At 39.9% G+C, this 27520-nt stretch overlaps 1 protein-coding gene across 2 annotated transcripts in view; it reads left to right on the top strand.

Moving 5' to 3' along the window:
• Positions 1-27520, top strand: part of RNF125 (ring finger protein 125) — a 47972-nt gene that overhangs the window by 14080 nt on the left and 6372 nt on the right. Inside the window, exons 2-5 of one of the 2 annotated variants that reach the window (XM_027525869.1) lie at positions 6679-6832; positions 10134-10228; positions 13542-13632; positions 24864-24971. In XM_027525869.1, coding sequence (XP_027381670.1) covers positions 6679-6832; positions 10134-10228; positions 13542-13632; positions 24864-24971 — 448 coding nt within the window. The remainder of the gene's footprint in view (positions 1-6678; positions 6833-10133; positions 10229-13541; positions 13633-24863; positions 24972-27520) is intronic. The other variant, XM_027525870.1, reaches the window with a different exon arrangement.

The raw sequence follows: 27520 nt of genomic DNA, 5'->3' as shown, positions 1-27520 counted from the left end.
CTAGGAATTTCCATTATTGTGGTTATTGATTATAGTTACAAAAACATGTACTAAGTATTTACAAAATAACAGCAGAAATATACTCTAGGTAATGTGAGGAGAAATATCAATAACCTCAGATATGCAGATGACACCACCCTAGTGAAAGAGGAGAGTGAAAAAGTTGGCTTAAAGCTCAACATTCAGAAAACGAAGATCATGGCATCTGGTCCCATCGCTTCATGGCAAATAGATGAGGAAACAGTGGAAACAGTGTCAGACTTTATTTTGGGGGGCTCCAAAATCACTGCAGATGGTGACTGCAGCCATGAAATTAAAAGATGCTTACTCCTTGGAAGGAAAGTTATGACCAACCTAGATAACATATTAAAAAGCAGAGACATTACTTTGCCAACAAAGGTCCATTTAGTCAAGGCTATGGTTTTTCCTGTGGTCATATATGGATGTGAGAGTTGGACTGTGAAGAAGGCTGAGCACCGAAGAATTGATGCTTTTGAACTGTGGTGTTGGAGAAGATTCCTGAGAGTCCCTTGGACTGCAAGGAGATCCAGCCAGTCCACTCTGAAGGAGATCAGCCCTGGGATTTCTTTGGAAGGAATGATACTAAAGCTGAAACTCCAGTACTCTGGCCACCTCATGCAAAGAGTTGAGTCATTGGAAAAGACTCTGATGCTGGGAGGGATTGGGGGCAGGAGGAGAAGGGGACGACAGAGGATGAGATGGCTGAATGGCAGCACTGACTTGATGGACGTGAGTCTGAGTGAACTCCCGGAGTTGATGATAGACCGGGAGGCCTGGCGTGCTGCAATTCATGGGGTCGCAAAGAGTTGGACACGACTGAGCGACTGAACTTAACTGAACTGAACGCCCACCCGGCTTATGCAGGTACAGCAATCAGTGATCTCATAGCTTTGCTGCTTCTACTTGTCACGCATGCTAAGTTGCTTCAGTCGTGTCTGACTGGACTGTAGCCCACCAGGCTCCTCTGTCCATGGGATTCTCCAGGTCAGAATACCGGAGTGAGTTGCCATTTCCTTCTCCAGGGGATGACCCAAGGATTGAACCCACATCTCTTATATCTCCTGCGGTGGCAGGCGGGTTCTTTACCACTAGTGCCACCCGGGAAGCCCAAGGGTCTTTAAAAAGACTACAAACTTTGAGCCTCTCCCAAAACTGCTTGAGGATAAAAAACATTACTATCTTAGGAATTCCCTGGTGGTTTGGTGGTTAGGACTCTGCCTTTTCACTGCCAGGGGCTCTGGTTCAATCCCGGGTCAGGGAACTAAGATCCCACAAGCTGTGAGCTACTGGCAAAAGACACCCAAAAAACAACTCACTACTGTCTTCACAGCTGTGTGACCTCAGCAAGTTGTTAACACCTCTCTGAACCTCAGTTTGCCGTCAGTCAGGGTAGAGAGAAAGAGGAGCATTTAGCATTACTCCAAGAGTGAAGTGAGGTAGTGTGACCAGTGCCCACAATGGAGCTTGGCACCAGGATTCATCTTCTGTTTGTATTCTGTTCGTGCAAAACTCAAATCAGTGTGAGCAAAGAGGGGGTGACTTTTAGTTGACAAGAAACACAGTGTTACCTGTTTGCTCCTAAATCATGTAGACAAAGAATTCCTGCCAGAACCTTAAGTGTTCATTAGAAATGTTGATTATGAGTTGAGCATTTGAACTGTTGTTTGTAATACTCTTACACTTTGAGAACCAATCCTTAGGGACACAAGGAAAAGCTAAGAACATTGTGCCATAGAACTTACAGTTAATCACCTGAGGCAGACAGAAGTAAAAGACAGCAGAAGACTTAGATCTTTTGATTACGAAAGTATTGCTCTTTCCAAGAAGGGCAGCTGTGGCTGTGCAAAGACAGGTTACTGAATTTTTGAGTCAGAAAACCAAGGAAGATACCTACAAAAAATAAAACCAAAACTATCGAGAAAATGGTAATAGGATCATACAAATCAGTAATTACCTTAAAGGTAAATTAATTAAATGCACCAACCAAAAGACATAGACTGGCAGTGTGGATGAAAACTTGTGCATGTATGCACTTCACTTACCACATCATTCTACTTCCCAAATTGTATGTAATTATTTTATATTGTTAAGTTAACCATGTTTCCCTTATGGCTCCCAATTGTAATGATCTTTTATTTTTTTTGTCTGAGTGTTAGTTGTGAAAACTGATAAACACCTAAACATCTTTTACTGTTGTGATTCAGTTCAGTCGCTCAGTCATGTCCGACTCTTTGCAACCCCATGAATCACAGCATGCCAGGCCTCCCTGTCCATCACCAACTCCCAGAGTTCACCAAGTCCGGGAGACTCACGTACATCGAGTCAGTGATTCCATCCAGCCATCTCATCCTCTGTCGTCCCCTTCTCCTCCTGCCCCCAATCCCTCCCAGCATCAGAGGCTTTTCAATGACTCAACTCTTTGCATGAGGTGGCCAGAGTACTGGAGTTTCAGCTTTAGTATCATTCCTTCCAAAGAAATCCCAGGGCTGATCTCCTTCAGAATGGACTGGTTGGATCTCCTTGCAGTCCAAGGGACTCTCAGGAGTCTTCTCCAACACCACAGTTCAAAAGCATCAATTCTTCGGCGCTCAGCCTTCTTCACAGTCCAACTCTCACATCCGTATATGACCATTGGAAAAACCATAGCTTTGACTAGATGGACCTTTGTTGGCAAAGTAATGTCTCTGCTTTTCAATATGCTATCTAGGTTGGTCATAACTTTCCTTCCAAGGAGTAAGCGTCTTTTAATTTCATGGCTGCAGTCACCATCTGCAGTGATTTCGGAGCCCCCAAAAATAAAGTCCAATACTGTTTCCACTGTTTCCCCATCTATTTGCCATGAAGTGATGGGACCAGAGGCCATGATCTTCGTTTTCTGAATGTTGAGCTTTAAGCCAACTTTTTCACTCTCCACTTTAACTTTCATCACGAGGCTTTTTCATTCCTCTTCACTTTCTGCCATAAGGGTGGTATCATCTGCATATCTGAAGTTATTGATATTTCTCCCGGCAATCTTGATTCCAGCTTGTGCTTCTTCCAGCCCAGCGTTTCTCATGACGTACTCTGCTGTGATTATGTAACTATTATTCATTTAATACCATCATACCACGATTGGTCAACAGAAAATAATAAAATTCTATAGCACTGAACACTGCCACTTAATAGAAAAAAGAAAAAGAAAACCCAGCTTAAGACTAACCAAGTTCAGGCACTTTCTGTAGCTGTGACTTTATAGAAGTAACAACCAGTATCACAGTTTGCTCATCTGTAAACGAAATAATGATCTTTCTTAGGGGGTTGTTAAGGTTAAATGAGTTAAGGTCTGTTATAAACTTTGTAAATAAAAAGCAGTGTATCAAATTTGAAATTATGGGGACTTCCTTGGCGGTCCAGTGGTTAATACTCCATGCTCCCAATGCGGGAGTCACCGGTTCAATCCCTGGTTGGGGAACTAACAGCTTGCATGCCTCAGGGCACAGCGTTTAAAAAAAATTTTGTTTGAAATTATATCAAAACATAAAGTTTCCAAACAACATTAGTAACAAAAAGAAGAAAAGGGTAGGAGCCCAGGCAGATCCAGGGTTGTATATAAAGAGCAGGGCAGTCCCATCAAGTTATTGCTGAATCAGCTCGTATGTCACTGTTTAGCACGCGTCTCCCAGGGAGACGGTTTACTCACTTAGTCTGGTCGACATCAGGTGCTCTGCCTTCAGCAAGGGATTGTGGGCACCTGGATTGGGGTCCCACCAGTTTGTATCTCGTATAAGAGGGGTGGGTCCTGCAGAGCAAAATCAGGATGCTGTGGTAAGAGTAAGGGGAAATGGGTGCTGGGCAGGCGTAGTTCAGTTCAGTTCACTTCAGTCGCTCAGTCATGTCTGACTCTTTGTGACCCCGTGGACTGCAGCACACCAGGCCTCCCTGTCCATCACCAACCCCCAGAGTCCACCCAAACCCATGTCCATCGAGTTGGTGATGCCATCCAACCATCTCATACTCTGTCGTCCCCTTCCTCTCCTGCCCCCAATCCCTCCCAGCATCAGAGTCTTTTCCAGTGAGTCAACTTCCCATGAGGTGGCTAAACTATTGGAGTTTCACCTTCAACTCAGTCCTTCCAATGAACACCCAGGACTGATCTCCTTCAGAATGGACTGGTTGGATCTCCTTGCAGTCCAAGGGACTCTCAGGACTCTTCTCCAACACCACAGTTCAATGGCATCAATTCTTTGGCCCTCAGCTTTCTTTATAGTCCAACTCTCACATCCATACATGACCACTGGAAAAGCATCAAGCAAATGCCTTGGGAACAGTGCAGACATAAGTATCCTCTGCGTGTATGTTAGGGTTTTATCACAGAGGGAGAAGAGAATACTTTCAAGAATCAGTAATGGCTAATCACAATGACTAATAATGGGACTTCCCAGGTGGCACAGAATCCACCTGCCAATACAGGAGATGTGGGTTTGCTCTCTGGATCAGGAAGATCTCCTGGAGAAGGAAATGGCAGCCAACTCCAGCATCCTTGCCTGGGAAATCCCATGGACAGAGGAACTTTGTGGGCTACAGTCCATGGGGTCACAGAGTGGGACACGACTAAACACAGCACACAATGGCTAATATATTTGCGAATTTTGTTTGTGAAATTTCCTTGAATTGTGTACCTATGATACATGAACTTTTCAGTATGTATAGTTTACTTAAACCTTGAAGAGCTTAACTTCTGCCATATATTAATATTCCCAAGTAGATATTACACACTGAGTTAAGAGCTATCAAATCATGCTAATGTGTATAACCTATTGAAATGCTCACTTTTACTTTGTGTGCACTTAATCATCAACAGTTCCCATAAATAGGTCAAGATTATGTGTGAATTCTGTTCATTATGTTAATATTTTGTCAAGATTATCTTTGAGAAAACCAGAGAATGTATTTCTTGACATGGAGGACATTCCTAATAGTGGTAATTTTGATTAGGTAATTGTCTATATCTGAGGATGAGTTTAAAATTATGAACACTTATAATGTGTCTGGTATTTTTACCTCTTCAACTTGTTAGTTCCTTATCTAACACACAAAAACCCACAAAACAAAGATCTATTACCCCTCTCCCCCGACACACAAATTTTAAGGTAAAATAAGATTAAAGAACGGAGAAGGCAATGGCACCCCACTCCAGCACTCTTGCCTGGAAAATCCCATGGATGAAGGAGCCTGGTGGGCTGCAGTCCATGGGGTCTCTAAGAGTCGGACAGGACTGAGCAACTTCACTTTCACTTTTCACTTTCATGCATTGAAGAAGGAAATGGCAACCCACTCCAGTGTTCTTGCCTGGAGAATCCCAGGGACGGGGCAGCCTCATGGGCTGCCGTCTATGGGGTCACACAGAGTCGGACACGACTGAAGCGACTTAGCAAGATTAAAGAAAAGAAAATGATGTTAGATATCCTTTGAGTTATAGGGTTTTTTTTTTTTTTAATGTAGTTGATTTATAATGTTGTGTTAGTTTCAGTGGGCTTCCCTTGTGGCTCCGCTGGTAAAGAATCCACCTGCAATGCAGGAGACCTGGATTCGATCCTGAGTTAGGAAGATCCCCTGGAGAAGGGAAAGGCTACTCACTCCAGTATTCTGGTTTCGAGAATTCCATGGACTGTATAGTCCATGGGGTCGCAAAGAGTTGGACACGACTGAGCAACTTTCACTTCTGAAGAAGGAAATGGCAGGTGTAGGCAAAGTGTAGGCAAGTGTAGGCAAAGTGATTCATTTGTACATAGATACATACAGATATATAGATTCTTTTTCAGATTATTTTCTATTATATCAATAGGTTATTATAAGATATTGAATATAATTCCCTGTGCTATACAATAGATCCTTGTTGCTTATCTATTTTGTGTGTAGTAGTTTTTATCTGTTAATCCCAAGCTTCTAATTTGCCCCTCCCTCTCCCTTTCCCCTTTGGTAACCACAAATTTGTTTTCTGTGTCTGTGAGTCTGCTTTGTAAATGAGTTATCTGTATCATTTTTTTTAGATTCCACATATAAATGGTATTATATGATATTTGTCTTTCTCTGTCTGACTTAGTAGGATTACCTCTAGATCTATCCATGTTGCTGCAGATGACATTATTTCATTCTTTTTTGTGGCTGAGTGATATTTGAGTTATAGTTTGAATTCTGTTTATAAGAAGGCTGTTTGACCACCTTGCCTGTCACCTGTTGTGTGTCTAGCACATGTGGTGAGAACCTGTGACCCACAGGGAAGATAAAGAGACTCTCCAGCAAGTGTAGGATGCAAATGGAGCTCTCTCTTTTTTTTTCTAATAATTAATTTTTATTAGAGTATAGTTGATTGACAATGTTATGTTAGTTTCTGCTATACAGCAGAGTGAATCAGCTATCTGTATGCATGTATCCCCTCTTTTTTGGATTTCTTTCCCATTTAGGTCACTACAGAGTGCTGAGTAGAGTTCCCAGAGCTGTTCAATAGGTTCTCATCTGTTATCTATTTTATAATAGTGTAGATGGAGCTTCCACTTGGCAGAACTGCTCTTAGTATCCGAGGTGTCATTAAAATACAGTTTCCACACATGAACTCCCAGTGGCGGCTCCTTAATTCCTGTCAAGGAGAGTGACGTGTTCTTGGTTTGTGTCCTGTAGATTCTGCCGTTCTTGCATCGCTACCAGTCTAAAGAACAATAAGTGGACCTGTCCTTACTGCCGGGCCTATCTTCCTTCCGAAGGAGTTCCAGCAGCTGATGTCGCCAAGAGAATGAAATCCGAGTTCCGGAATTGCACCGAATGTGACACTCTGGTATGTCACCCTGCCTTTGCTCATAGTTACCAGCTTAGACCGCTGAGAAAATTGTTAGACAGCTAGTCATTTCACCTCTGCCTTTGACCTCATCCTACTCAGATTTCAGAGTGTATTGTCTCAGTCTCTCCTCTTCCTGTCCTCCAGTTTCATAAGTATGGACTGCAGGAGAGCCGTCACCTGATGCCCACCATCACCTAATTTCTCAAATGCTTTCATCGACCACCTCCATTTCCTCCCTTCCCATTACTCCCCTCACCCCTTATTATGTGACCTCTATTATGTTACTGTAGCCCGCCCAGTGCATAGCTTTATTTTCAAGCCCAGTGGCGTAATTCCATCTCCGCTGCTCTGGGCTTTGCAGTAGTTATCTCTGTTGGCTGCTGCCTCCCTGTTACTGTTTTGCTCCGTTGATACTATACTAGTCTGGTTAGATCATGTGAGGTCTTAGAAGCTGTGTCAAAGGTTCTAGATTTTATCTTAAATGCCATAGGGTGTCATAGAAAAAGTGTAAGCTTTTGATCAGGTTTATATTTTTAAGCTCTGACTCAGGCATGTGCATGGAGAATGGTTTGGAGGGGGCAAAAGCAGAATTGGTGGAGTCAGTTTAGTGGCCTTTAGGATAAGTGGTTAGGAAGCTGAGTTAGCGTAAAAGCATTAGGTATGGAATAAGAGGTTGTTTCAGGGTGTACTTAAGAGAGGGATTGAAGAAAATTGGTAAGAAGCTGGATGTGGGGGGTGCATAAGAGTGAGGTGTCAAAGATGCCTCCCAAGTTTCTGAGATGAGTAGGTGAAAATGCTAATATGGGGAATAAATTTAGAGAAGAATCTACAGAGTTAAGTTTTAAGTTTTACATACATTACATTTGAACTGCTAAGGGGACTATATCTAGATATTACCTGTCTAGAGATCAAAAGGGCGATCATATACTGAAGATCTCAATTTCTTAGAGAACCTTTCTTGCTTGTTCATCTAAGTTATAATCTCTTAAACACTTTCTCTTAGCACTCTGTGCTTTCCCTTTATAGCACTTATCACCATTTGTAATTGTGCTTTTGTGACTTAAGTTTAATGTCCATTATCCATTATCCCCACCAGATTTCATGAGGGTAAGGATTGTGTCTGTTTTATTGGGTTGTGTATCAAGAGCTTTGAATAGTGGCTGGAACATAGTAAATGCTCAAGTGCATTTTTTGAATATTTATGTAAGACCTAAATCTGTTCATGGCTGTGTGACTACGGAATCTATGCATGGTCTTTGGAGTCAGACATCTTAGGGTTGAGCACTGATTCTCTCACTTACTGTTTGTGATTTGGGGCAAATTATTAATCTGTTTTTGTTTGAGTCTTTGTAAATTGAGGGAAAAGATAACGTTCGTGTTACAGGGTGGTGGTAAAGATTAAAGACAAACCACAAGTGGCTTTTAGCACTGTACGCTCAGTCGTGTCGGACTCTTGCAACCCCATCGACGGTAGCCCACCAGGCTCCTCTGTCCATGGGATTTTACAGGCAAGAATAGTGGAGTGGGGTGCCATTCCCTTCTCCAGGGAATCTTTCTGACCCAGGGATTGAATTGCATCCCTTTCATCTCCTGCATTGGCAGGCAGGTTCTTTACCACTAGCGTTACTGGATGGGATTCATTTTAGCACTGTGGAAATGAATGCTAAAATCAATAGCTCAAAATCAATAGCTTTTCACATTCTTAGTAATCAGTATTGCTTATTTTTATTTTGATATTTTGCCATTGTTTAAAATTCAACATGCAAAAAATCAAACTCAGCATATTATTCTGTTACCCAGTTCTTTGGTATCTGTCAGAAACAAGAGCATTCTCTCTATTATCCTGGGTCAGAATCTGCTTCCTTTTTTCACTCCCTATTTCTGATTATTCACAAGTATTTTGATCTTTCCTTTGGGAGATTTCTTTGTATCTGTCTCTTCTTGCTGGAATATTAGGCATTCTCAACTCTGCTTCCTGTAAGTCCTGGCCAGATGTCCATTCCATGAGTATCCCAGTCCCCAATATTGAATGGTTTCCTATCTACTTGTCTTCACATCCTTTGTTCGTTTGTTTTTCCTCTATTAGAATATAAACACCTTTAATGCAAGCACAGTGGCTTATACTCCTGCCACCACTGACAACCGATTTCAGTTTTGTGTCTGGGGTAGACACCCTATGAATTTATCAATTCACTTGTCAGGAAACAGTCCCCACATTTATATGAGGAATGTTGATCAAGGACTATAAAGAAGAAAGAGACTTAACGAAAGTCACAGGGAGAGGAGAGAGCACTGATGTGCAAAGTTGGATGTTAAATGTTGTAAAGCAGTCTGTTTTAAGACAGCTGCCTACATCGGTCTTAGCTTTTACATCTTTTTAGATGGATAAAGCAAGGATTTGTTGTTAACGTTTCCATTTGCTTTTATTTTTGTCTTTTGTGAAGCAGTTACGACTGCTTCCTTGAGATGGTAGATTTCATGTTTGAGGTTGAACTTCCGTAGCTTGGGCAAAATGAAGCAGGGTGGGTCGGCCACCTTACCACAACCCTAACAAAGCTTCCTTTAGCACAAGATCTTATCAGAGTTTCTAATGACACATTTAGTAGAATATGTGCTATGCAGCAACAGATCCCTCATGGTTAGGATCTCTGAATGTATATCTGGAAGGACAAGGGTTCTTTATTCTGCCTTCATAAAAATGGACTGCAAGAGCTGTCCTTTATATTTGCTCTTAATGGGGCCATTAAGTATACTGTGTATTGTGAATTCATGTAATGCTACTGGATGTATTATAAAGCCATGGTATTTATATCTTTCCCTGAAGCACAGGATTTCTTTTTACTTACTCCGGATATCTGTAAAATCCATCTATTTATTCTTTTTATCTCTCTCTGTTTTTTTTTCTCTCTCTTTTTACTTTTTTCCCCCTTTCCTTCCTTTTGCTCTTTTTCTTTCTTCCTTCTTCCCATCACTAATTTAGGTAATAGTAGCCAAAAAAAGTAAATTTGATGTAATATACATTTTTTCACTTTGAAAAGCATATGCTTTCTAAAAGAACCAAATTCAAGAACTCAGTTCCCGGATCTTCTGACTATAAAGAAATTTTAAATTAGTGTTATTCTTGATAATGCCTTAAATTGATTGAACTATTACCTTGACTGCATCCTTTTAATCAACTGACCCCACATTATGACCTTATTTGAAATAAGAAAGCAGTGAAGTTGGGTCACAAAAGACTTCATTGACTGAAGTGAGCCTCTTTTCAACAGTGAGCTTATTTTGATCTGCTTTCATATAGGTTTGCCTCAGTGAAATGAGGGCACACACAAGAACATGCCAGAAGTACATAGATAAGTACGGGCCACTGCAAGAGCTTGGAGAGACGACAACGAGGTTTGCTTCTATACACTTTGGTTTAATGCTAAATTTGACATGCTTGTAAAGAATTTAACGGGCTGGAAAGCGTAACACTTTTATTATGAAAATATGTATATGGTTGTTTTGGCTCCTAATCATAATACCTCTTATTAGTAATCATTTGTTTTCAATGACTAATAGCAGTAATTGCAAAAGAATTTTTGCTCTGTCTGCTTTAAAAACTTTGGGGAGAACCAACTGGACACTGGAGAGATTGGGGAAGCTTCCTCAGACAAGTTTATATGGAGGAAGATCCAGAAATAGAAAGCAGAACTGTTCAGTTTCTGCTAGGCTCTGTGTTGTGACTAAGAGTCCTGAAGCAGATGATGGTTATGAGATTATTGTCTTTAGTTTTCCATCACCACTACTCAGTCTCCAAGCTCGTTCCCTCTCATTTTCCTGCTTACTCTTTAGAAGGGATAAAGTGACATCTCAGTATATATTCTAACATGAAAGAACACGCGTGGGGCAGGCATTCTGAATCCTACAACCTGTTTGCTGGGTAATCTTATATGGGGCTGGAGGAAGGATGGAGACAGCGAGTAGGTGTAATGGAGGATATTGATATTTTTTCTTAAAAAAAAAAAAAGAAGGAAACATATCTAGGTCATTAAAACTCCAGGAGATAGTGGAGGATGGGGGAGCCTGGCGTGCTGCAGTTCAGAGGGTTGCAAAGAGTTGGACATAACTTAGCAACTGAACAACAACTATTCTGAATGGCAGAGGAATTACAAAGTTTGACGTTTGCCTCTGCTGAAGAAATAGAGAAATGCTTTGTGTACTACTGAATGGAGATAATGGCTTTGAAACCATTAAGTCTTCCTATGAATTCAGCTATCTAGTAGAGGTATTCAGTATAATTTCTTTTCCTCTCCTGAAGATAATGTTAATTATGCTTATTTTAAGAAATTATATGTATCAGTTCAGTTCAGTCACTCAGTCACGTCTGACTCTTTGCAACCCCATGAATTGCAACACTCCAGGCCTCCCTGTCCATCACCAATTCCCAGAGTTCACTCAAACTCATGTCCATCGAGACAGTGATGCCATCCAGCCATCTCATCCTCTGTCATCCCCTTCTGCCCCCAATCCCTCCCAGCATCAGGGTCTTTTCCACTGAGTCAACTTTTTGCATGAGGTAGCCAAAGTATTGGAGTTTCAGCTTTAGCATCAGTCCTTTCAATGTACACCCAGGACTGATCTCCTTCAGGGTGGACTGGTTGGATCTCCTTGCAGTCCAAGGGACTCTCAAGAGTCTTCTCCAACACAACAGTTCAAAAGCATCAGTTCTTCAGCATTCAGCTTTCTTCACAGTCCAACTCTCACATCCATACATGACCACTGGAAAAACCATAGCCTTGACTAAACGGACCTCTGCTTTTTAATATGCTATCTAGGTTGGTCATAACTTTCCTTCCAAGGAGTAAGCGTCTTTTAATTTCATGGCTGCAGTCACCATCTGCAGTGATTTTGGAGCCCAAAAAAATAGTCTGACACTGTTTCCACTGTTTCCCCATCTATTTCCCATGAAGCGATGGGACCGGATGCCATGATCTTCGTTTTCTGAATGTTGAGCTTTAAGCCAACTTTTTCACTCTCCTCTTTCACTTTCATCAAGAGGCTTTTTAGTTCCTCTTCACTTGAGCACAGAACAAAATGCTTAATATTTTGTAATAATCTATCAAGGAGAAGAATCTGAAAAAGAATGTATATACATGTATATACAACTGAATTATTGTGCTATATGCCTGAAACTAACATGACAGTGTAAATCAACTCTACTTCAATAAAAAACATTTTTTTTAAAGATAAAAAAGGGGAATGCCCGAACACTCTAGTGGTTAGGACTCTACACTTTCACTGCCAAGGGCTCAGGTTTGATCCCTGGCTGGGGAGCTAAAATCCTATAAGCTGTGCGATGCAGCCAAAAATTTTTTTAAAAAGAAATACTACTCAAATATATCTTAAATTTCCTAGTCCAGAAGTCTAGATGTTTTTCTAGAGATTACTTTGCAAATGCACCTTTTATTATAGGATTATATTTATTCCATACTCCTATAAATTGTGAGAAGAGTTTGGATTCTGTTAGACTGGCCCCAGGGACCAGTAGGAAGGAAAGCTAACAAACGAGTTGAAGAACCATGTGGTTTGATTGGAAAGTTGATATGAAAATTTTAAAGCATATGAATACTAATTTATCCTGCTAGTTAGAATTAAATAACAAAGAGTTAAAATAACCCAAATGAGAAGGGTTGTTGATTAATCAGTCTTACAAGATATATTAATCTTTGCATTTAATATAGAAATCTTTGCTTTATAAGAACTTATAACATGATTCAAATTTTTTAAGTTCTTATGCAAGGAAACTATCCAGAATACATGTCTTGGGGAACAAGAAGTTATATCTATAATGGAAAATGAGTGAAAAATTCCAAGCCTCCGTATAGTCCCTAAGAATTTAAGGCAGCACTATGCAGTGGAAATATAATACAGAACACATGTAATTTAAAATTCTCTAGAAGCAATATTCAAAAAGTAAAAACAAATGAAATTAATTTTTCATGTATGTTATTCAACTGGTTAAAAATATTCTCCTTTGAACTTGTAATCAATATATAAATTATTGAGACGTTTTATATATAAAGCCTGCAAACTTCAGAGTGTATTTTAAACTTCTAGCATATCTCAGTTTGGACTGACTGTGTTTCAAGTGCCCGGTAGACACATACCTAATAGCTGCTCCACTGGACAACACAGATGCGTAGGACAGGTACTCCTAGGTGCGCAGAAAGATGTAACAAGGTAGTGTGAGTTGTTTTTCATTCTTCACTGGATGCTAAAACTGTGAGTTGACATCTGTGGTTATATTTGCCAGTGTCGTCAGATATTCTGGTTGGAGAACAAGTAACACCCAATTCAGATGTTACCTGAATTAGAAAAAGAAGTAAAAGAGACAGAAAAAGTGACACAGATACAGCTGGGTGGTATGATCCTCTGTGTCTCGTTAATGGAGTGCTCAGAGTATACTTTTCTTCCAAAGAAAATAAAGTGCTTCAGGCACACTATAACTGTGTCTCTGTCCTGCCCCTGTGAGGTTACACATTTGCATTGCTCATGAGAAAAAATTTAGGCACCAAGATTATTATCAGGATAGGAAAATGAATATGAAATCGAAAGAATGAGCACTAGAAACTAGATCCACCTACATTCTGTTTTTTATCTCTAGCTAAGTGACTGCTGTCTAATTATCAGTAATTTCAGGAATATCTGTGTTCTGTGCAATTTCCAGGTGTGTATGTCCTTTTTGTCAGAAGGAATTGGATGAAGACGGTTTGCTGGATCATTGCATTAATCATCACAGATCAGAAAGGAGACCTGTGGTGAGAAATTATGTTACTATATATTTCTGCAGTATCTAAATTTGATACACATTAGAAAATCCATTTATGGGCTTCTATTTATGGATATATCATAAAGGATAATTTGTGTCAAGGTTACAGTGATTCTATGACTATGAACACCATGTGAAAGTGTCTAGTTGAAACTGACAAGAATTACCAGTGTGCAATTACTCTTTCATTTATGAAATTAGACAACATTGTCTCTTACAGATAATCATGGGCATAATCAACTAAGCAGATCTAAAATGCATAGTTAAGATTTAATGTTACTATGCTAACTGTGCTCACATCCTAAGTGAGAAACATTTTTTAATAATGCAAATATGGTTATCAAGGCAATAATACACTAGACATGAAAAGTAGAAAGTCATTCACCTTTATTAATCAGTTCATTATTTTATTTCAGAGTCTGAATATTCATCAATAGGCTCACAGATTAAAATGCATATTGCTTATCATTTCCTTGATCTATTGTGAATGCTGCCTTTTTTCTTTTCAACCTGGCACTTTAATTCTGCTTTGCAATGTGGCTCTTATAATTTTCATTTTTGTATAGTTGAGAGGTAAGGCAGGGTAGTGATGGATCATCATCATTTACTTGGCCATTTTACTAGTTTTTAACATTTGAATTGCTGCCAGTTTTTAGGATTTGCATTCACATTCTTGTACGTTTAAACTTCTCTTTCTATGTCATTTTTTTCTTAAGAGGAAATTCCATAGATTGATATTTTTGGGCCCAAGAGTGCAAGCTTTAATTAACACTCAAAACGTATTCTAAAAAGTTAGAGTCAGTTTATATTTGTGTCAGCAATTGATGAGTAAACTGCTTTCACCTTAACCTGGCCAAAATTGGGTTACATTTATTTTTAAATTAGCAGATGTAAAATGATACCTTGAAGATTATTTCGGATTTTATTTTGGTTCTAAACAGAACTAAAATATGTGTATGTGTGTGTGTGTGTGTGTGTTTCATATATGTAAAAGTTTGGGGTTTTTTTAATTTGAGTTTTAAAGGTTTTTTTTTTTTTTTTTCATAAAATCCTTTTGGAAGGTGGATGAGGTTAAATGTAAGTTTATTAGATGATTGATACATAGCACTTACAACAATACTATGAGATAGAGATGATTATTATTTCCATTTTACCAACGGTAAACTCAGACTCAGAGAGGTTAAGTCTTACAAGGTAAGTCTTACAGCTGGTAAGTAAGCAGAGCTACAGTTTGAAGCCCAGTGTCTAGCTCTGGGGCATAAACACCTGTCCTATACTAGCAAGTTCAAGAGAAAAGCCCCATAGCACAGTCAAAGGTCTTTTTTTATTCACCCTAATAGTCCAGAGGTTTGATTCTTGGAATGGCTAGCTAGGAGCTTGATATGTGTTGGGGGAACAGCGGAGATTGTCATGGGCTTTTCCTGTTTAAGTTGCCCTTGGATGAACTGAGCTAAGGAGGTGTTTTACGATTGGTCCCTGGGGTACCTTCCTAGACGAAGCTTGAAGAAAGCACTGGGGGACTTCCCTGGTGGTCCAGTGGCTAAGACTCCGAGCTCCCAATGTAGGGGCCCTGCATTCAATCCCTAGTCAGGGAACTAGGTCCCACATGCCACAACTAAGAGCTGGTACAGCCAAATAAATAAGTAAATATTTAAAAAAGAAGAAAGAAAACATTAAGATGGCATAATAATGACTACCACATATGCGTTTTCTTGGTTTGTCTTTTGGTTTGTTTTGGTCACGTGCACAGCTTAGGGATCTTAGTTCTCCAACCAGGGAACAAACCCGGGCCCCTGCAGTGAAAGTGCCGAGTCATAACCACTGGACTGCAGGGGAATTCCCGATATACTGAATTCTGGGTGCCTCTTGAACTCAGTGAAATTTAACTCAGATGATCATTATATCTACTACTGTGGGCAAGAATCTCTTAGAAAAAATAGCCCTTATAGTGAACAAAAGAGTCCAAAATGCAGTAATTGTATGCAAGCTCAAAAACAACAAAATGATCTGTTTGTTTCCAAGGCAAACCATTCAATATCACAGTAGTCCAAGTCTATGCCCCAACTAGTAACGCTGAAGAAGCTGAAGTTGAACGGTTCTATGAACTAACACCCAAAAAAGATGTCCTTTTCATTATAGGGGACTGGAATGCAAAAGTAGGAAGTCAAGAGATACCTGGAGTAACAGGCAAATTTGGCCTTGGAGCACAAAATGAAGCAGGGAAAAGGCTAACAGGGTTTTGCTAAGAGAATGCACTGGTCATAGCAAACACACTCTCCATCAACACAAGAGAAGACTCTACACATGGACATCACCAGATGGTCAATACCAGAATCAGATTGATTGTCTTCTTTGCAGCCGAAGATGGAGAAGCTCTGTACAGTCAAAAAAAAAAAAAAAAAAACAAGACCAGGAGCTGACTGTGGCTCAGATCATGAACTCCTTATTGTAAAATTCAGACTGAAATTGAAGAAAGTAGGGAAAACCACTAGACCCTTCAAGTATGACCTAAATCAAATCCCTTATGATTATACAGTGCAAGTGACAGTAGATTCACAGGATTAGATCTGATAGACACAGCACGTGAAGAACTGTGGATGGAAGTTCGTGACATTGTACAGAAGGCAGTGATCAAGACCATCCCCAAGGAAAAAAAATGCAAAGAGGCAAAATGGTTGTCTCAGGAGGCCTTACAGAAAGCTGAGAAAAGAAGTGAAAGGCAAGGGAGAAAAGGAAAGATATACCCATATGAATGCAGAGTTCCAAAGAACAGCAAGGAGAGATAAGAAAACCTTCCTCAGTGATCAATGCAGAGAAATAGAGGAAAACAATAGAATGGGAAAGACTCTTCAAGAAAATTGGACATACCAAGGGAATATTGCATTCAAAGATGAGCACGATAAAGGACAGAAAAGGTATGAACCTACCAGAAGCAGAAGATATTAAGAAGAGGTGGCAAGAATACACAGAAGAACTATACAAAAAAAGATCTTCATGACCCAGATAACCATGATGGTATGATCACTCACCTGGAGCCAGACATCCTGGAATGTGAAGTCAAGTGGGTCTTAGGAAGCATCACTATGAACAAAGCTTGTGGAGGTGATGGAATTCCAGTTAAGCTATTTCAAATCTTAAAACATGATACTATGAAAGTGCTGCACTCAGTGTGCCAGCAAATTTGGAAAACTCAGCAGTGGCCACAGGACCGGAAAAGGTCAGTTTTCATTCCAATCCCAAAAAAAGGCAATGCCAAAGAATGCTCAAACTACCACACAATTGTACTCATCTCACACACTAGCAAAGTAATGCTCAAAATTCTCCAAGGCAGTACATGAACCGTGAACTTCCAAATGTTCAAGCTGGCTTTAGAAAAGGCAGAGGAGCCAGAGGTCAAATTGCCAACATCCACTGGATCATCAAGAAAAGCAAGAGAGTTCCAGAAAAACATCTACTTCTGCTTTATTCACTACACCAAAGCCTTTGACTGTATGGATCACAACAAACTGTGGAAAATTCTTCAAGAGGTGGGAATAGCAGACCACCTTACCTGCCTCCTGAGAAATCTGTATGCAGGTCAAGAAGCAACAGTTAGAACTGGACATGGAACTACAGACTGGTTCCAAATTGGGCAAGGAGTACGTCAAGGCTGTATATTGTCACCCTGGTTATTTAACTTATATGCAGAGTATATTATGTGAAATGCCGAGCTGGAAGAAGCACAAGCTGGAATCATGATTGCTGGGAGAAATATCAATAACCTCAGATACTCAGATGACACCACCCTTATGGCAGAAAGCGAAGAGGAACTAAAGAAAGTGAAAGAGGTGAATGAAAAAGTTGGCTTAAAACTCAACATTCAGAAAATGAAGATCATGGCATCCGGTCCCCTCACTTCATGGCAAATGGATGGGGAAACAATGGAAACAGTGGTAGTCTTTATTTTAGGGGGTTCCAAAATCACTGCAGATGTTGACTGAAGCCATGAAATTAAAAGACACTTGCTCCTTGGAAGAAAAGCTGTGACCAACCTAGACAGTATATTAAAAAGCAGAGACATTACTTTGCCAACAAAGGTCCGTCTAGTCAAGACTATGGTTTTTCTGGTAGTCGTGTATGGATGTGAGAGTTGGACTATAAAGAAAGCTGAGACCAAACAATTGATGCTTTTGAACTGTGGTGTTGGAGAAGACTCTTGAGAGTCCCTTGGCCTGCAAGGAGATCCAACCAGTCCATTCTAAAGGAAATCAGTTCTGAATATTCATTGGAAGGACTGATGTTGAAGCTGAAGCTTCAATACTTTGGCTATCTGATGTGAAGAACTGTCTCATTGGTAAGACCCTGATGCTGGGAAGGATTGAAGGCAGGAGGAGAAGGGGACGACAGCAGATGAGATGGTTGGATGGCATCACCGACTTGATGGACATGAATACGCTCTGGGAGTTGGTGAAGGACAAGGAAGCCTGGCATTCTGCAGTCCTTGGGGTCACAAAGAGTCAGACATGACTGAGCAACTGAACAGAACTGACTGAGTGCCTCTTTAACTTCTCCCAGCAACCCTATGAAGGAGATATCATCAATGCAGCCTGAGCCATGACTAGTAGTGCCCAGGTGCTGGTCTGACTGGAGGAACGCTAGGCATTCTTGACCATGGGCAGCACTATAGCATCCATTCAGGGCAGGCACCTTACTTGTCTATCCATTGGTACTGTATACCTACTCCAGCAGAAATCCCGTCCATGTGCTGCTCAGTTTGGCCATCAGATTGAAGGTGGCCCGTGGAAGCTGGGTCTTCTATTATTTAGAGGTCATAGAAGTCACTGAAGAAAACTGCCATAAGGACAGAAATAATCAGGAATCATGGGATCAGATTGCCTGTGGAATTTAGTAGTTAAAAAGCCTAAGTGAAAGTCGCTCAATCATGTCTAACTCTTTGTGGACCCCATGGACTATACAGTCCATGAAATTCTCCAGGCCAGAATACTGGAGTGAGTAGCCGTTCCCTTCTCCAGGGGATCTTCCCAACCCAGGGACTGAACCCAGGTATCTTGCACTGCAGGGTAGTAAAAGAATCAGGTGGTGATGCTTGGGTACTGGGTGATGTTTGCAGCCATATCAAATCAAGGCTAGAGTAGATTTCCTAGAGGAAGCTGCGTACTCTCACAGTTGGGGAACCCAAGCTGGGAAGGATGCTGCCTTGGCTTAAGGCAGGAGCAGATTGTTCAGAAAAGTCATGGTTCTGTAAAACACTAGGGCTGTGTAAAAGTGGTTACTGGAACAGAAGATCTTCAGGTTTCCTCTGTTAGTGTTTCATGCTTGAGTGTACAAGGTTAAGATAAGCCCCAATCCCCAGTGGCTCAGACAGTAAAGAATCCGCTTGCAGTTGGGACATGAAGGTTCTATTGCTGGATCGGCAAAATCCCCTGGAGAATGGAATGGCAACCAACTCAGGTATTCTTGCTTGGAGGAGCATGGTGGGTTATGGTACATGGGGTCACAAAGAGTCGGACACAACTGAGTGACTTTCACTTTGCCACTAGAAGTCAGATTAAACCTGTGGTTATGAAAAGGCTGGAGGCAGATCCTGTGGCAGCACTGAGGCAGCACTAATGGGGACACATATGTGAAAATACCCCAAGGAAGTCCTTGGACAAGGAGGGTTGAGTCCAAGACTGCCTCTGGATTGGCATGGAATGTAGCATTTAAGGAGGAATTACTGCTTTAAAGGACTGAATTGCTAGGTTTGCCTGCAGATAAGGTCAGTGATGTCATCTGACTTAGCAGATATAAGTAGTCTCAAGATAGTTAGAGATTTGGGCAAAGGATTCTGCCTTCCAGATAGAATTAGATAATTCAAAAATCAAGCCACAAGCAACTAATCCTTTGTTTCTGAGTTGCTCAAGCAAACTAGGGTAGTAGGTTAAGAACATTAAGAAGTTTCAACAAGTCCTTTTCATGATACAGTAATTAACTATATTCTGCTGCATTTTTTTGAAAGTATATCTATGGAATATTAGACTTAAAAGAGGCAAATGATACAGCATGCTTCAGATTGAATTATGAGACCACTCGAGAGAAATTTAGTATTTTATCATATTAAGGGAAGATATTTCAGCAAGAACCCCACTTTCTGGCTATCCTCTTTGTCCAGTGTTTTCTTTCAGTGGTTGGTTCTTATTTATCCTTCAGAACTCACCTTAAATCTCAGTTCTCTGACACCAAAATTATTTTCAGCTCTTGCTTTTTTTCTCATTTATCACAGTTGTATGTTGTGCGTTTATTTTGTGTCTGTCTCTCCCTCCAAATTAATAGCTTCATGAAGCCATAGAATTTATTAATAATTTCTTTGTTCAACATTGCATGTCCAGCTCTTGGTGGAGAACCTAGCTATAGTAGGATATAGAGATATGAAAAACAGGATATTGTAAAAATCATAGTTCCATCCACCCAGGTTCAAAGGTAGTTTTATTTTCTGCCTTGATCCTGAGATTCATTCCTTGTGAGAAGGGACAGGACTTCGTTTGGTTTGAAATTAAAAACTACATTGACAAAAGCTGAGCCCTAATCCCCACAGCAATTTACTACTGTGGGCATTCAGAATATCTGTAGCTTGATGGAGCAGTGGGAACGTACATGCATAAATGTTTTGGAAGGAAGAAAATCTTCATTAGATTTGCTTCCAAACTCCTATTATTAGGTGTTCAATCTTGTACCTTAATTTTGGTTGAAGATTTGCCCATAATTATTTTCATTGCATGACTCTTTTCTTTTGGTGTTGGATTCAGTTATCTTTAACTTCTTCCCCAAATGGTATTTACCATTATATAAAAAGTGTTCTTCAATTGACTGAGCTGCTGTGGGGATTAATCTGAACCACAGACAGAGCTGGATATCCATTGTAACAGATGTTCCAAAGGACTGAAGTTGGTGGTAGCTTCTAATATGGTGGCTGTTATTTACCCATTGCGTTCACCATCAGATCAAGTCCATACTGAGATGAGGCCAACATCTGTTTTTTTTTTTAATTCAAGTATAGTTGGTGTACAATGTTATATAAGTTACAATTATAGGTATACAATATAGTGATTCACAACTTGTAAAGGTTATACCCATTTATAGTTAATATAAAATATTAGCTATATTCCCTGTGTTATACAATATATCCTTGTAGCTTATTTGATACATAATAGTTTGTATCTCTTAATCCCCTACCTCTATGTTGCTCCTCCCCACTTCCTTCTCCCCACTAGTAACCAGTAAGTTTTTCTCTATGAATCTGTTTTTTTGAGGCCAGTATCTTTTGATATATGCTGTAAAATTGTTGGTTATTAATAGTGGTATGGTCTGGGAGCATATCTGAGTAAAGAGAGATAGTAAAGGATGACCTGACATTAGGAAATTGGCAATGGTTGTCTGACGAGGCCTTACAAGTAGCCTCCTCTCTTGTAAGGAGGCCTTACAAGAGAAAAGAAGAGAAGTGAAAGGCAAGAGAGAAAAGGAAAGATATACCCATATGAATGCAGAGTTCCGAAGAATAGCAAGGAGAGATAAGAAAGCCTTCCTCAGCAATCAATGCAAAGAAATAGAGGAAAACAATAGATTGGAAAGACTAGAGATCTCTTCAAGAAAATTAGAGATACCCAGGGAATATTTCATGCAAAGATGGGCACAGTAAAGGACAGAAATGGTATGGACCTACCAGAAGCAGAAGATATTAAGAAGAGGTGGCAAGAATACACAGAAGAACTATACAAAGAAGATCTTCATGACCCAGATAACCATGATGGTGTAATCACTCACCTAGAGCCAGACATGCTGGAATGCGAAGTCAAGTGGGCCTTAGGAAGCATCACTACAAACAAAGCTAGTGGAGGTGATTGTATTCAGCTGAGCTATTTCAAATCCCAAAAGATCATGCTGTGGAAGTGCTGCAATCAGTATGCCAGCAAATTTGGAAAACTCAGCAGTGGCCACAGTTTTCATTCCAATCCCAAAGAAAGGCAATGTCAAAGAATGCTCAAACTACCACACAATTGTATTCACTTAATATGCTAGCAAAGTAATGCTCAAAATTCTCCAAGGCAGTACATGAACCATGACCTTCCAGATGTTCAAGCTGGATTTAGAAAAGGCAGAGGAACCAGAGATCAAATTGCCAACATCCACTGGACCATCGGAAAAGCAAAAGAGTTCCAGAAAAACATCTACTTCTGCTTTATTCACTACACCAAAGCCTTTGACTGTATGGATCACAACAAACTGTGGAAAATTCTTCAAGAGGTGGGAATAGCAGACCACCTTACCTGCCTCCTGAGAAATCTGTATGCAGGTCAAGAAGCAACAGTTAGAACTGGACATGGAACTACAGACTGGTTCCAAATTGGGCAAGGAGTACGTCAAGGCTGTATATTGTCACCCTGGTTACTTAACTTATATGCAGAGTACATTATGAGAAATCTGAGACTGGATGAAGCACAAGCTGGAATCAAGATTGCCGGAAGAAATATCAGTCATCTCAGATATGCATATGACCACCCTTATGGCAGAAAGCGAAGAGGAACTAAAGAGCCTCTTGATGAAAGTGAAAGAAGAGAGTGAAAACGTTGGCTTAAAACTCAACATTCAGAAAAATGAAGATCATGGCATCCAGTTCTATCACTTCATGGTAAATAGATGGGGAAACAGTGATAGACTCTATTTTCTTGGGCTCCAAAATCACTGTAGATGGTGACTGCGGCCATCAAATTAAGAGATGTTTGCTCCTTGGAAGACAAACTGACAAATCTAGATAGCATATTAAACAGCAGAGAGATTGCTTTGCCAACAAAGGTCTGTACAGTCAAAGCTATGGTTTTTCCAGCAGTCATGTATGGATGTGAGAGTTGGTCCATAAAGAAGGCTGAGCAACGAAGGATGGATGCTTTTGAACTGTGGTGTTGGAGAAGACTCTTGAGAGTCCCTTGGACTGCAAGGAGATCCAACCAGTCCATTCTAAAGAATATCAGTTCTGAATATTCATTGGAAGGACTGATGCTGAAGCTGGAGCTCCAATACTTGGATTACCTGATGCGAAGAGCTGACTCATTAGAAGAGACTCTGATGCTGGGAAAGATTGAAGGCAGAAGGAGAAGGGGATGACAGAAGATGAGATGGTTGGATGGTATCACCAACTCAATGGACATGAGTTTGAGCAAGCTCCAAGTGATGGTGAAGGACAGGGAAGCCTGGAGTGCTGCAGTCCATGGGGTTGCAAAGAGTCAGACACAAGCGAGCAACTAAACAAGAACAACCTTAGGGAGAGTGTAGGTGAACACTTAGGTACTTAGGTCATGATCATCAGTCTCTCACTTTACCATTTCTTTCCCTTTCCTATTCTTACCCTCTCCTTCCTTGTGTCAAATTCCCCAATTCAAGAAACAGAAGAAATTTTTGAAGTAGTATAGACTGTCACCCATTGTTTTGTAGTGTCTTTCTGGTGAAAGTCTCTTCAGTCACACAACTAAATTGTCTATACACCTGAAGTCTGATGCCTCCACTAGTTCTCTTTTAACATCAGACTGAAGACAAAAACTACTTTGCTTGAAATTCCAGGTTTTCTGTAGATTTCCCGTCCACTGGGCTCAAAGCTCCTTAATCATGGGACCAAGGCTTAGTCATCTCTGTTCCTCTGACTCGATATGGGGCAAATAGAAATCACATGAGCTGCTCAGAAGAGTGTATGTTGATTAGTACTGGTTTCAACTTACTGTTCCAAACTCTCCTCCCGCGGCTGCCCACAACATGCCCTGTCTCCAGCTTCACTGAGCATTTTCCCGTTGCCTAAGCAGGCCCGGTCCTTTTAGGGTTTCCTGCCTTTTTCCACTTTGCTTTCCCTGCCTGTGGTGCTTCTCCTCTGCTATGGCTGACTCGTTCTTCAAGACTGTCACCAGCTGCATGCAACTTGGCTGAATCCTTTCCTGACTTCTCAGAAAAAAAAGTAATGATTCCCTTATCAGTCTTGAACAGTTGTCTGTTCAGATCTTGATTATAGCACTTGCTATGCTGTATTGCAAGTATCTGCTTAGGTGATAAGAGTAGTATCCATTTGTGGGACTTTTCTAGGGGTCCAGTGGTTAAGACTCAGCTTACTGCAAAGGGTGCACTCTGGATACTGGTAGAGAGCTAAGACCCCTGCATGCCAGGCAGTGAGGCAAAGAGAAAAAAAAAAAGGCCGATCTAGAGAACAAATCCATGGTTGCCAGGGTTCAGGAGAGAAGAAGTTAAGGGACAGTACAAGGGAGTTTTTTGTAGTGAGAGAGCAGTTCTGTTTCTTGATTGTGTTGGTAGTTATATGACTATATGTGTGATAAAATTTCATAGAATATATATACACACCCCAGAAAATGAATTCATGCAAAAACTGGTGAAATCTAAGTCGGATGTTGTCTAGTTAATTGCCAGTTTCCTGGTTTTGACAATGTGCCATAGTTATGTAAGAAGTAACGTTTTGGGGAAGCTGGGTGATGGTGACATGGTACCTCTCTGCATTATTTTCCCGTTTCTTTTGAGCTTTATAAATATTTCAAAATGAGAAGGTTTTGTAGATGGCCATTCGTGGCTATTAAATTAGGAAAATATGTGTAAATACTAATATCTGATGCTGGTGTATTAGAATCTATATTGCTGGTGGTAATATAAAACTATAAGCATGTATCATATATAGTATATATTATGAACCATGAATGTTCATAACTTTGGCCTTCTAAGCTCCATTTATAGTCATTTATCTTAATAAAATAATCCCCTCAAAAATGTAATTTGATATATAATTATAGATAATATAATTTGTGATAACAATAGCAATGTAGATAATGTAATTTGTAATAGCAACATATCCACATACCTAAGAACTTTAGTATTGCAAGAGGTAGGTAACTAAATTATGGCACACCTCCTGACTGTAATATTATTTAAATAATAAAGTGGTAAGTATAAAACAAATAGTTATACTCTTTATATACAAGAAATGTATATGAAGAAAGAAGTGCAATTGTATTTGTTTATATTGCTTTAATATTTATATAATTCTAAAACATAAAACCAGGGTATGGCCAATAGATTCATAAAATTAAAATTAACTTTGTTGAATGGTTATTTAATTTTTTATCTCTGACATTAAATAATCATTTTAAATGATTATTTAAAATTCTTTCTTGAACTCTTGATATTGTTTATTTCCAGTTCTGTCCACTTTGCCGTTTAGTACCTAATGAGAATCGAAGCAGCTTCAATGGCAGCTTAATAAGACATTTGCAAGTCAGTCACACTTTGTTTTATGATGATTTCTTAGTAAGTATATTTTCTTACTTCTACATTATATTTTTATGCTGTATTAAGCTTACCTTTCTTAATATAAGAAGTCTTACTATAAGATTATAGAGGAAAAATGCATATATAGCTGCAGTGTTAAGTATTAGTATTAAGGAGGAAACATAAAAACAGTGTTTTATAAGCATATATATTATAAATGTGTATATTTTATATAACTACTTTAAGAGTAGTTACCTGCTTTAGACAAAATCATTTTCTTTTTGATATAAATAATCAGCCATTGTATAAAGACCCAGATTTCACTTTCCAGTTAATTTCTACTTTAATGCCTCCCACTAAATAGTTATAATTTTTATGAAGTTAAAAACATTAACTGAGAGAAGATCATATCAGTAATGAAATGGCTCAGAGAATTTGCACTCATTTTATAATACATTGAATGACCAATAACAGATACAATATCAATGTAGTGAGACACACGGGCTCTATTTTTAATTTAAATTTTATAAAATACAAAACTCATGTTTATTTAATGTTTTCAACTTAAATTATTATGAACAAATTTTAGACATATCCAGAAGTAGACAGAATTATATAATGAACCTCTGTGTACTGATCAGCTACCTATCAATAATGGCCAACTCATAGCCATTCTCATTATAGTCAGAATTTTTCTTAAGATGAAAGAAAAATTTGATACAGTATGAATAGTTCTGATACTTATGACTCAATTTCCCATTATCAGAAATGATAAAACAAGCTAAAGGTTCAGTTCAGTTCACACAGTTGTGTCCGACTCTGCGACCCCATGAATCGCAGCACCCCAGGCCTCCCTGTCCATCACCGACTCCCGGAGTTCACTGAGACTCACGTCCATCGAATCGGTGATGCCATCCAGCCATCTCATCCTCTGTCGTCCCCTTCTCCTCCTGCCCCCAATCCCTCCCAGCATCCCAGTCTTTTCCAATGAGTCAACCCTTTGCATGAGCTGGCCAAAGTACTGGAGTTTCAGCTTTAGCATCATTCCTTCCAAAGAAATCCCAGGGCTGATCTCCTTCAGAATGGACTGGTTGGATCTCCTTGCAGTCCAAGGGACTCTCAAGAGTCTTCTCCAACACCACAGTTCAAAAGCATCAATTCTTCGGCGCTCAGCCTTCTTCACAGTCCAACTCTCACATCCATACATGACCACAGGAAAAACCATAGCCTTGACTAGACGAACCTTTGTTGACAAAGTACTGTCTCTGCTTTTGAACATGCTATCTAGGTTGGTCATAACTTTCCTTCCAAGGAGTAAGCATCTTTTAATTTCATGGCTGCAGTCACCATCTGCAATGATTTTGGAGCCCCCCCCAGATAAAGTCTGACACTGTTACCCCATCTATTTCCCATGAACTGATGGGACCAGATGCCATGATCTTTGTTTTCTGAATGTTGAGCTTTAAGCCAACTTTTTCACTCTCCTCTTTCACTTTCATTAAGAGGCTTTTGAGTTCCTCTTCACTTTCTGCCATAAGGATGGTGTCATCTGCATATCTAAGGTTATTGATACTTCTTCCGGCAATCTTGATTCCAGCTTGTGCTTCTTCCAGCCCAGCGTTTCTCATGATATACTCTGCATATAAGTTAAATAAGCAGGGTGACAATATACAGCCTTGACGTATTCCTTTTCCTATTTGGAACCAGTCTGTTGTTCCATGTCCAGTTCTAACTGTTGCTTCCTGACCTGCATATAGGTTTCTCAAGAGGCAGGTCAGGTGGTCTGGTATTCCCATCTCTTTCAGAATTTTCCACAGTTTATTGTGATCCACACAGTCAGAGGCTTTGGCATAGTCAATAAAGCAGAAATAGATGTTTTTCTGGAACTCTCTTGCTTTTTCAATGATCCAGTGGATGTTGGCAATTTGATCTCTGGTTCCTCTGCCTTTTCTAAAACCAGCTTGAACATCTGGAAGTTTGCAGTTCATATATTGCTGAAGCCTGGCTTGGAGGATTTTGAGCATTACTTTACTAGCATGTGAGATGAGTGCAATTGTGCAGTAGTTTGAGCATTCTTTGACATTGCCTTTCTTTGGGATTGGAATGAAAACTGACCTTTTCCAGTCCTGTGGCCACTGCTGAGTTTTCCAAATTTGCTGGCATATTGAGTGCCACACTTTCACAGCATCATCTTTCAGGATTTGAAAAAGCTCCACTGGAATTCCATCACCTCCACAAGCTTTGTTTGTAGTGATGCTTTCTAAGGCCCACTTGACTTCACATTCCAGATGTTTGGCTCTAGGTCAGTGATCACACCATCATGATTATCTTGGTTGTGAAGATCTTTTTTGTACAGTTCTTCTGTGTATTCTTGCCACCTCTTCTTAATATTTTCTGCTTCTGTTAGGTCCACACCATTTCTGTCCTTTATTGAGCCCATCTTTGCATGAAATGTTCCCTTGGTATCTCAATTTTCTTGAAGAGATCTCTAGTCTTTCCCATTCTGTTGTTTTCCTCTATTTCTTTGCATTGATCACTTAGGAAAGCTTTCTTATCTCTCCTTGTTATTCTTTGGAACACTGAATTCA

The sequence above is a fragment of the Bos indicus x Bos taurus genome, chromosome 24 (assembly GCF_003369695.1).
Source record: "Bos indicus x Bos taurus breed Angus x Brahman F1 hybrid chromosome 24, Bos_hybrid_MaternalHap_v2.0, whole genome shotgun sequence".
Taxonomy (NCBI): Eukaryota; Metazoa; Chordata; class Mammalia; order Artiodactyla; family Bovidae; genus Bos; species Bos indicus x Bos taurus.
Note: the sequence above shows the minus strand (reverse complement) of the source record. Positions and strands in the feature narration are given on the sequence as shown.